We start from the raw sequence: 12,081 nt of genomic DNA, 5'->3' as shown, positions 1-12,081 counted from the left end.
GATGAGGTGGGACTGCTGGGAGTTGGGGAGGACCACTATTTCTGCTCCCGCCTTTTTTCTGAGGTAACCCAGGAATTGTAGGATTTTCAGGACTGGTAATTTACCGTATTTGTTGTGTGTTTCAGAAGTAGATTATCTGCAGACTTGCCATGTGTGTTCGGGGAGGTGGTTGGGGGTAGAAGGAGTATTTTTCTTCAAGTGTGTTATGTCCTGGGGCAGGAGCAGGAGCAGAACATGAACTGCTCTTTGTACTCATCCGACTGCAATTGATTTACTGAGAACTTTAAACCTTTAGGCCTTCACCAATATATAGATGGGCAGGATACAAGGTAGTACTGTAGGATTCAGGGTCTCATCTAACTTTAATGTAAACATAAACAAGGGTTCTCTGCTGCACTAAAGTAGTCTAGTAAGTACAGTCTAGTCAATCAGACATTCTGGTGTCCTTTCCAACTTCACCTTCCCACTGCTAACACTGAGTTTTGTCCCATAAGATTATATTCTACCCCAAATTAAAGCTTCCTCAGTGTCATCTGTACTGCACCTTATTGTGATGCCCAGTACCACCCTGGACATCCTAAGCCACATTCTGCAGTGTGGTTTTGAATTGTAGCCTTCTGGCCAATTCTGCATCTGTCAATTAACATTACACATGTATTTGTGTTATTAATACTTTGCTGAAAGGCAATGTAATAGTTGAAATAGTAACTTGCTAAGCTAAATCGAAAGTAAGAAATTTTTAGATGTATTCAGGAATGCATGATCCAGTTTGTCTTCCAGTTTCCCTTTGGTGAAAGTATGTATTCAGTTTGTTAGAGAAGATTCAGTAGCATTTTAAGGACAACATATTATACATAAATTCAGAGTATTTTTATACTATGCATTATGTGATCCAAGGCTAAATTTGTTGAATTACAGTAACTATTGTGTTAATTTGGTGATTTCACTGAATTTATACCAGTTCAAAACCAGAATTGCACTCCTGGGAATCAGGCCTGCTCTTTCAAATGCAAATGCACTGTGTAAATTGCTGTTCCTGTTTAGATAAAATTCTGACTGTGGCAAATTAGCTACCACTCTCCTTTTCATTCAAATTATCTTGGAACATATGAAACCTAATTTTGTGTTTCTAAAAATTTGCATTAGCTACCATCTACTATCGGCTCCCAGAAGAAAAACACAGTTTGACAGTCTGTTGAGATCAGTGGTTGTTTCAGAGAGCTTCCACAATCTGTTTCTTCACGTCCACTTTAACAGTGTTGGTAGATATGTTCACTGTTTGCAGCTGTGGTATGCTATTTGTCGGTATGACAAGCTTTTCTAAGTCAGAGGTGTTAGTTGTAATCACATTAGTTGTGCTCCTTATGAAACAATCACTGGTGAGCATGACCATGGAAGCTTAATCACTAACACTCACATTGAAAGTTAGTATTAGCTGAAGTAACATAGGCAGAGGAGACATCTTGCACGAAGTGCCTTTGCAGAATGGCCTTGGGGACATTGAAGCTCCATCCTCAGGACTGTTCAAAGGTAGCTTTCCTGCTCTGCCACAGGATCGTTTTTCTCTCTGGGTTCTGTACAGCAAAAGCTTCCTTCTGACAGTGTGGTCACCCAGTGCTTAGTTCTGCACTCCTTCCCCTTCCAGCCATCTTCAGCTATTTCTGTGAGTCCAGAGAGCAATAGCTCAAGGTAGGTACCCTAGTAGCAATGAAGCAGGATAATAAATTTAACTCAGGTCCTAATTTAAAGGAAACATTTAGAAATGACTGATGCAGTTCAACTGTAGTCAGTGGGAGGACCATTTCTGTGCCAAAGCCCAATAATTAAGCCTGGATTTTTCCTACTTCATGTTGTGAATCTGCGTACTAGAAACCCACTTGAAGTCTTATCCATGAAAATCAGAAGTAGTTAGTGTGTTTTGTCTGTGTTGTGAGAAGTAACCATTAATTTTGTGATTAATACCAGAATGCTCATTTGCTATAAATTGAAATGAATGTGCTATGAGTTGAATTTGCTGTGAAATAAATTTTATTTTCCTCAAAATAAGAGGTTAGAGGTGTTAGTTATTCAGTTTTGGAGACCATGCATGAATTTTAAGTTATTTTTCAGAAACCATGGAATTTCTAGGATAAAAGACCAAGTAAGTCAGTATTGCTTCTCAATGCAAATTGTGGTTAGACTAATACTAAGGCCTGAGCCATTCTTATGGATTTGAGCAACGCAGGGGATGACAGAAAATGAACAGTTTCTATTTTGCAGTTTGATTTTAACAATATATATAAATTTACGAACAAACACAAGATGAGCAATAGTAAAAAAATATGTACATACACGGGATAGGAAGGCGAGGTTTATTGCAATTACAGAGTCTGATCTAGCTGTAGTTGTCTTTTTGGTATCTGTTTTTCTTTGATCTTTGAAACCTCAGGGCTAGATTATGTTTTCAGTCTGCCAGGAGGAGGATTACAATATCGTGCCATGGCCCCTGTGCATCAGGGATAGAACAATATGAAAAGGATCTGTATCACCAGGCACATTGCAGGGCTGAAGCCAGGCTGCTGCTTACCTCTGCCTTTGCCATTGCTTCTTGCCAGGTTTCATGACAACAGCATAGTGGGATTCACAAGAACCCTTCAATACAGAAGGCTGCAGCAGCACAATGAAATGTATTCTTACATGGTCTTTCTGCAACACTTCTGTTGATTGATTGGAATATGTCTTCCTAGAGGGTTTTGATGTCATATGACAGAAACAATGAGTAACTTCAAAGGATAAAAAAAATACATTCAGCTAAACTAATTGTTACAAATAGTAGTTTTGACTGAACATTGAAACTGTCTTTAAACCCATAGCATCTAAGGAAGAATAATGCCAGTAAGGTTCTGTGTATATTTATGCTATTCCTTTACCATTAAGTAAAATAATGTATACAATTTCCGTGTATTTCATTCTGTCACTGCATTACGGAGCCATACAGAAAAAAATAAGATTAGAAGTATGTGCTAGCTCACAAAACCTGTTTTGAGAGCTGGGCTTAACCACTTTAGCCCTGTATTATGTCAATTATACCATCAACAGTATTTGACAAGAATTTGAATAAACAATGAGGCTTTTTGTGCTTTGTTTTGGAAACAAAACAAATCAGCAAGTAAAACTTAGGAATGTCAAGGTTATGCCGAAAATTTTTTGCTATGTGACATTGAGAAAAATGCTGTAAATTGGATACAATTTAAACAAAAATATTTTATTTTGAATACAGTCTATACTGTAGCAATTTGAAAAATAACAGAGCTCAACGATGTGTGTGCCAGCTAAACAGATAATCACTTCTATTCTTGTTGAGAAAAATAAAATGGGAGTTTCTGGTGTTGTTCATGGGAATAGGGGCTGCTCAGTTAGACACTCTCCTGAAGAAAGAATTGCCAGCCTGATTATGTTTGCTGTCTTGGTTAATGCTTGATGACAGCTTGATGCTGCATGTTGTGGATTTTGTAGACACCCTTATGGGAAATAGGTAGAAGAATATTATGGATATGGCAGATCTGAAAATTATTTAACAAGTTTCAGAAGAATGAAATGGTTCAGAAAAGGAAGAGGCTACTGTGCATGTCTAACAAATTACATTATGTGATGCCAGTTTATGGATGTACACCTAAAGTTTGTAAAACAGTGCAGCTATAAGGGAATAATTTATACTGATTCAGATGAGTTAGTGGTGAATAAGAGTAAACTTTGAGTGAACCACTTGCAGACAATATTCCCTCTTAATACTGTATAACATAGATTGATTTTTCTTTAATGTCTTTTCAAGTTTTTTGCCTTATTTTTTTAATGCACAGAAAAAGAAATCTCAAGTTTCATTGTATTGTTTTATATATATATATATATATGAATGTATTAAGGTTATGTTCAGAGAAAACTGTTCTCCAGTAATATTCATTAGCTTTAGAGAAGGGTCTTGAGACTGTTACGGATTGCAAATGTCTTTTACCTCACAATGTTTCATTCTCCTTTTCCCTATTAAGCTCACTGTAGGAGCACAGCTGTGAAAACGAGTTTAGTAATCTCCCACAGAAAATATTCTGATCTGATCAAGATGGAGATTGATTTTCTTCATCCTAACAGGAGAAGTTCCACAGCATGCTAATGCAAAAGTATGAGTTGGGGGGCAAAAGCAGCTTGTAAGACAATATGTACTAGTCTAGATTTTCAATTGTATGATAGAATTGGGGACCTTCATCATCAATTCTTCTATCCTCTCTTGAGTCAGAGTAGGATCACATAATCAAAGCAATTAACAAGAGCCAAGTGATATGATGAAGGTGCCCTCTGATTGTAATAGACAAGTACTGGCATTTTCCTACTTGAATATGATTGTTTCCTGACAGCCGTTCTAAATAGTTGATTACTGTCGGGTTTATACCTCATCTAAAAGAGGCCGTATGGACCACACTTTGCTCTTTTCAAACAAATTGTTGAGATACAATGACCAATGTTATTACTATGATTTTAAATACAATATTAACCTTTATGACCATTACTTACAAGATTTAATTGATCCCTTCTTCACCAATCATGTTCCATATTCACCAAAGACTGAATAAGATTTGGAAGGATATGATTCCATTTAAACTCCTGAAAGATCAAACACTGAGCTGTAAGCTGACTGTTGAAAGGCGGAACATTGTGCAAGCTAATGAAAAACTTTTCCTGCTGCTAGATTCAGGAGGAATGAAATGGTGGGGGTTTTGTGTGTTCAGAATATTCAGAAGTGGTTTTGAGAGCTTTTTGCTTTTCCTGTATTGATCCTGAAAAGAACTTCTTTTTTTTAAAGTGTTAGTAAATAATGGATTGCAGTCTCTAGGACATTTTTTTTTTTTTCAACTGCTGCCTTCCTCATTGGGAAAAAGTCCCTCAAACAGAAAACTTCTTTTTTCATTATATACTCATATATTCTACTTTGACCATGCCAATATTTCCTTTCTAAGACTTCCTCTTTGTCTAGTTTTCTGTCAGACAATAGACTAATCACTCCATTGGGGTTCCAGGTTGCAGGCTTACTGAAACACCTGCACTATACAGTTTTTATCTGTACTATTGGCATGTAGACAATTTCCAAACAGCATGTCAAAAAAATGGTCTCGCATTACTGCTTTACAACCTTCCCCTGTAGGTTCTTGGTATGAACATTTTACCCAACTATTGTTAGTGAGTTTTACATGTGTTTGGTTCCATCTCCCTTGGTATTTAGAACCATCATAGGGTCTGCAATAGGGGTCATAACGATCAAAGCCTGAGGATAAAGCCCATTCACAAACACTCTCCCCGACTTGTACTCCTCTCTCTTTTGTCCGGTTAAGGCAGTAGACACCTTTTCTAGGAACATGGAGTTGCCAGTGATCAGCATCCTCATAATCTTGTCCCATTATGGACTGTACTCAAATTGCTGGCCCACCATTCTCTCTCGGTAAGCACTCAGAGCACCAAAGCCTCCCTAGGAACTGAGGGAGAGAACAGTCACCCAAAGCAGTTTCTGTGATGACAGAGAATACATCCTAGAAATATTAATAAGACAATGAACTATACAAAAATGAAAATCTACATAAGTAACCCCCATTGTGGCTCAGGATGTTGTTCTCCATGGGATTTTATCTGCAAGAAGAAATGAAAGTGTTCTTGGTTCATTTTGAGAACTGGAAGTGGGTTATAATTAGAAAGATGGAATAATCCACCCTGTATTAATTTTGCTCTCCTATCCATGGGCATCTTTAGCTCTAATAGCCAAAATCTGAGCTCCAGTATCTACTAAAAATGTAACTGGGACTTGTTTTGGTTCCACAACCCCTGTGATCAATAAATCACCCCAGCCGTTTTTGATGAGCTATCTAATGTAAATCCAGACTTTTACCCCCGCCCCACTCACCATCAGAGGGCGAAGGACCTTCCCGCTGAGTCTCGGGAAGCATTTGTCCCTGATGATTCAATCCACGAGGGTGCGCTGGAAGTAACATTCATCTGCAGACAAGCTGTCTTCTCCACACTCTCCAACAATTGATCAACAGTCCCTATAATTGCAAGGGAATTTCCCCTTTCCAAGGGGGTCAGCTCTCTGGCCCAGTAGGCAGCCCTCTGAGTCAATGACCGTGGGCCCCAATGATTACCACTGGTTAGAAACACACCCAGACCCCAAATATCCTTCCACTTCTTTCTCTGACAACAAAATTCCATTGCCCCCTACAAAGACACTCTCCACACATACTTTGTCTCTGGTTCCATTGCAATTGTTGCAAAACCTTTGCTGTAAATGGGACTTCTTTGGTAACAACACGAGGATGGTCGTTATCATCCTCATACATATACTCTTGTTTTAACCAGCAGGTACATATGGGAGGGCTTTCCACAGTTTCCTTTGCCTTCTGCAGATCTCCTTGGGGATAGATCCCCCTCTCTGAAAGCTTCACCTCTACCTCTGCCAGGGTATCCACCTCCCTCAAAAGTTGATTCCTCAGTTCCTCCTATAATACCACATTTTGGTTCCTTTCCTCATCCAGAAACTGTTTATTTTCTTTCAACTGTTCCTGCAGGGTCTTTATTACCATTTGCAGGGAGTCAATTACAGTATCAGCTTGACAAAACTTTTGCTTTCTATCTTCACTGCCACTGCCAGACTCACTCCCAACACTGCACAAATTATAGCTTTTCCTTTCCTCATTCTAACCTTATCTTTCCTCTGCAACACTCTTATGCTATCCACTACACTCTTTGGTTGAAACCACTAGGTTTTTGCCCAGTCTTGTCCCTGGAGCAAGGGACAAGACTGATGTACCTCCAAAAGGTCATATAATTTATCTACCCCTTCGATCGGCAAGGGGACATAATCACAAGCATTGGCTGCCTTCTGGTTAGCCATTCTTTTTTTCCTCTTTTTTTTTTTTTTTTTCCTTCCTTAACACAAAGGGGCTATTGTCCTGAGGGGGTCACATAAGGGGGGTCACATATTAATATCCAGATTTCCCCTTTTCTCTCTCAGGAGGCCACACCTTAATTAACACCAATAAAATTAATATTAGTATCCACTCTTCCTCCTATTCACTCTTAGGAGGTCACACCTTCATTAGATGCTTTCTGTTCCCTGAGAACCCTGTTCATGTATAAAACAGGGAAGCGGTCCTCTCAGGGAGGCAGCATGTAAATTCCAAACACAACACGAACCCACCTCCTTATGTTCCTGAGAGGTCCCACTTAACACAGTGAGCCAATATTGCACTCTTGTCTCTAGGGATCCTGTCTGTGACACCAGTTTAATGTCTTGATCCAATGTCGGGGGAGGTTTTGATACGATCCCAAGAGCGAGATTAAGACACAAACAAGGTCAAATGCTGTATACCCCAAACTGGTTTTTATTATTAAAAAAAAGTGAAGAGGGGTAGCAATAGGACATAATGGAAGGAAAAGACAAAAAAGAAAGCAAGGATGTGGCATAGGGCTGCAAGAATAGTCACCACCATGGGTCCAGCAGTGTCTCGTTGGTCCTCAGTCTTCAGTTGTTTGGTGGTGGGTGCACACGGATCTGGCTTCAATGGTGGATGCACACCAAGCAGAGTTTTCTGTTGCCTTTTTAAATTCATCGTATCTGCTGATCAGCATATCTGCTCACCTTTAGGTTTTTTTTTCCTCTGGTCCCACAGGTTTTGTTGCATCTGACTTCTTGGCATGAAGTTTGCCTCTTGTCAGTTTATTACCAATGCATACGTGGGGTCTGGCCTACACAGTAGGGCCACAAATGGCTACACCACGGGGCCAGCTCAGTACAGGTCTGCCCCTTTGAAGTTTGTATGAAGAGTCCAACAATACAACTGCAAAGAAGTGAGGTGGTGCATGCTTCAATACACCCCCACTTCCCTGGGCAACATTCCCCAGGCCAATCCACAGGCCGCAGCAGCTTCTCCTGGAGGTCTGCACAGACACAAGCAAGCCTTGAGACAGTCATAGGACGCTTCAGTCTCTCAAAGGATTGCACCACAGAATTTTCTGTTTCCACTGAATTCACTAAAGATACTTGTTTTCAGTGTGACTCCTTCGGATCAAACCCAGAAGTCAAAGGCTCTTATATTCTTATAATTTTGAAAATAATAATTGAGTTTGAAATAGCTGAATTAACATAATTGCTAGGCAAAACATTGTCAAAATAAAATTGTAGGTATTCAAGGAACATGGGTTTTTAACAGTTTAGAGAATAGTCTCAATAATACAGAAATTAATCTTAGACTGGAATATCCATACTTTTTAGACTTGATTTAGGGAAGCATTTGAACATTTTTTTTTTAATTTAAAAAAAAAAAATATATATATTTTCTTCAAATGTCAGTGGCTGTATTCGTATTATGGGAATCTTGCAACATTTCACAATTCCTGGATAAAAATCACATGCTTCAGGTGCAGACTTCCTCCCTTTTTTTCATTACTGTTGCTCAGCATTTGTTCCTAGTCTGTGTCAACCATCACCACCGTGCCACTGCAACTGGGTTTGCTACTTGCAAATTCTCTGACCAGCCTTAATGAACCAAAGCATTGTTCTGCCTCTGTGGTAAAAACAAAGGAGTATCAGAAGAGAAAAATAGCAAAATTATCTACTTTATCTGTAGTGCTGTAAACAAGAATTCCTTAGTGACAGCATAGGAGACAAACCCAGTATTTCAACGTAGTTTCCCAACATCCGCTGCAAATGTATTGCTTACTGTTTTCATTCAATACATATAATGAACCCCAAAACGTATGTTTCTAAAACCAGAAAATACTGCCTGTAATAAACAACAAAATTTTAGAATTATTGCTATTCACAGGTTTTTGCTCATAAAGAAAACTTCTGAATGGCTGTAAGCCTGGCACTGATGAGACCATACCTGGAGTGCTGCGTTCAGTTATGGGCTCACCTGTACAAGAAGGACGTGTACATACGAGAGTAAGTAGAGCAAAAGGATACAAAGATGACGAAGGAACTGAAGCATCTATCATATGAGGAGAGGCTGACAGATCTGGGACTGTTCAGCCTAGAGAATAGTAGGGTTGAGGATCCTATCCAAGTGTGTAAATACCTGGTGGGAGAAGTAAAGAAGATGGAGCCACACAATTCTCAGTGGTACAGAGTGACAGGATGAAAGACTGATGCGAACTGAAATACAGGATATTTCTTAACGTGGAATTTCTCTTCACTTAAGGAAAGGTATTTTCACTGTGAGGTTTGTCTAATGCTGACCTAATTGCCCAGCAAAGTGGTGAGGTGTTCATCTACTCCAACTCAACTGGACATGTCCCTCAGCAACCTTCTGTGGCTATCCATGCTTTGTGCTGGAGCTCTGAGCTGTGAAACAACTGGGATGTGAAATTGAACACTTGCATGAATAGGCTTTTCAGTACAGATAGGCATGATTTTGTCCATTTGTGTGAAGAAGAAAATATACTGTGTAACTGTATGGGGAAAGTACATGGTTTACAAGCTGAATGTAGATAGAGCCCACACTATGTGTTATTTACAACTGGTGTATGGAAATGTTGAATTATTGTCATATCTTGATGTATGACTTTTCATCATATGACTAAGAAAAGTAAGGTTACAATTTTGCAGTTTTGTCATGGGTGTAATCATTCTCCAGAAGAAAATGGTGAGAATTATTTTTGCAGTAAAAAGAGAATGTCTGAAATCGTTATGTAATATAAAAATAAAAGGTAGGAACTCTGGTAGAAATAATCAAAAACTATTTAGCACAGGTTTCCCAAACATTGTTGCATAGACTAAGACACTGTGGTGATACATGAAGAATGGGATTGTTATTTGTCTAGTTATTTGCATGAGAGCTTTAATTTTCCATATGAGCAATTCCATTAGCTATCCTAGAGAAGCTGTGAGATTTTTTTCTTGTGCAAGGTGCAAAGGGAGAAATTCGTGCTGGGCTTTTGTTCTTGGAAAATTAATGTTTGGCTTGACATTGTTGGTAGATTGTTTGTTTTCAGGAAATTTGCTGTCTTCCATGATGCATTTTAAAAGTTTGGTTCAAGACGTTCAACCAAGACTCCTTTTTGCACTTTAGCAAAAAAGAGATAAAGGAAGAAGTATGATAATGACAATAACCATCACTGAGGAGAGAGCATTAAAAATACAGTCTTACTTAATTTATAGTTAGAGCTATGATAGTCATTTAGCAATTCCTGTACCCTTAGAAGCCAATTATTCCACTGTTGGAAAGTTGGCATGAGCCATCCTTTCCCCTTGCCTTTTTCCCCCCACCTCACCTGGAAATAGTGGGGTGGGAAGTACAGTAATGCCAGCTACTACCCCAAATATACAGTGAAGTTGAAAGGATATATCTTTCTGTGTCTGTCACATCATCCTTTGCCAGACAAACACACAGGGCATATTTTAAAGCTGTCCCCTTGGCACAGCACCTGAAGGATGACAGAGACGGTATTGTCATGCAAAAAAGTGTGTTTCTGTGAAAATCCAGCTTTTCACTTCTTTTCTCATGTGTTGAATCAAATTCATGGGTTGAGGTACATGTGATTAAAAACAGTTTATTAAGCCTGGATTTGGCTAACATGATATTGTAACATGGTAATATCCCAGTAAATATCACTGTGGTACATTTTTACTTCCACAGTTTGAGTTCTTTGTCATGATGATTGTTGGCCTCTGTTGGAAGTGAACTCAAAAATACAATATTTTTGTAAATTATTCTGTTTAAATCTGAGACTATGAAAACAGTATTTCAGCAACCTGAGATAATACCAGGTCCTGCAGGACCTTGTCACTGATTCCTCATACCTGAGTCCTTGCCTTTATCTTTTCTCTTCCCAGTCTAGACCTCTTAGATGTGACCTCAGGTAACATGGTCACCTAAGTTTGTCCTTTCACACCTGGGAGAATACCATTAAATTAGCACTAATTTACATGATAAGTCTTGTGATGTAGTCCGTACAAGGTATAGATACCTTTGTTAGGGTGAGTATTTGGTAGAGATAGCTTTGAAAGAATTGCTGATCACAGACCTGACAGAATCCTTTTCTGGTCCTTCGTGTATTTCTTCATGTGGACAGCTGTTGTTATGGATGTGTGGTCAGTGTGCTCTGCAGATGAGTCATTTAGGCCATACTTAGCCATATGGGGCAACAGAAACCATGACAAGGATATGTTGCAACTAATGTAAACTGTAATGCTCTGACATGCTCAACAAATGAGGCACAAAATTTGGCCAAAACACAGGGAAATTTTGCTTCATGTCTTCTGGGGGAAAAAAAAAAAAAAAATCCAACCTAATTCTTTGTAAGCATCTGGATTCTTTCAGTGTTTCTCCATCAGCTAAGTGAAGAACTACTCACTGGCATTCTCCCATTCATAGTTTGGTCCATCAGGGTGTGATTCAGTCAGCAAATTTAGCATTTAGAAAAAGTGTGCTGTGATTAAAAAAAATGAGTTACCTGAATATGTAAAAGAGAAAGTATTACACATATGCAATTGCACTTTAGTGATCTTTATTTTCATTGTGTGATGGAAATTAATTTGGGGGGAATTGTATCACAGTTGCTGATAGCTAGCTGATGTATGCATATGTTGCCTTGCCAATGCAGCATCAAGCTGTACAGAGAGTGTTCCTTTGGTCGGTATTTCATTTTCATAAAGGCTAACAGTATCTTCTCTTCGCCTGTTAGCAGGATTACAAAACTTCAAACACAAATGTTAATAGATCTCCTCCAATTGCAAACTTGTAAAAAGCAGTTTAATGGTAATTTCAGTGTAGTGGCTTCACTCACTGATTTGAGAATCCACCCTTCTTTGTAAACAGAGCAGAGATTGCCTAAGACTGGGGCCACCTGAAAAGGGAGAGCTTGTCCAGGTGAAATGGCCTGATGGAAAACTGTATGGTGCAAAGTATATGGGAACAAACACAGTTCACATGTATCAGGTGAGTGTCTGTATTTATTACCATGTACTCAGCTTTTCAGATGTCTTTAGTGCAAATTGCTCATTCAGCTCTAGCACGGGAGTGGCCAGCTGTGCCTTCAAAGCTACAGAAGCCTGGAGTGTGG

At 39.0% G+C, this 12,081-nt stretch overlaps 1 protein-coding gene across 7 annotated transcripts in view; it reads left to right on the top strand.

Annotated features, from left to right (window-relative positions):
• The window catches only part of KDM4C (lysine demethylase 4C), a 280,337-nt gene that overhangs the window by 259,849 nt on the left and 8,407 nt on the right, over positions 1-12,081 (top strand). For 6 of the 7 annotated variants that reach the window (XR_012635528.1, XM_074932069.1, XM_074932068.1 and 3 more), the window contains one exon: positions 11,838-11,957. The exons of the other annotated variant lie outside the window; for it this stretch is intronic. Coding sequence is in view for 5 of the 6 variants with exons in the window: in XM_074932069.1 (XP_074788170.1) it covers positions 11,838-11,957 (120 nt within the window). In the remaining variant the exon portion in view is untranslated. The remainder of the gene's footprint in view (positions 1-11,837; positions 11,958-12,081) is intronic. 7 annotated transcript variants of the gene reach the window in all.

This window comes from Athene noctua, chromosome Z, assembly GCF_965140245.1.
Source record: "Athene noctua chromosome Z, bAthNoc1.hap1.1, whole genome shotgun sequence".
Lineage (NCBI taxonomy): Eukaryota > Metazoa > Chordata > Aves > Strigiformes > Strigidae > Athene > Athene noctua.
The sequence above is the reverse complement of the archived record's forward strand: the minus strand, read 5'-3'. Positions and strand labels throughout refer to the sequence as shown.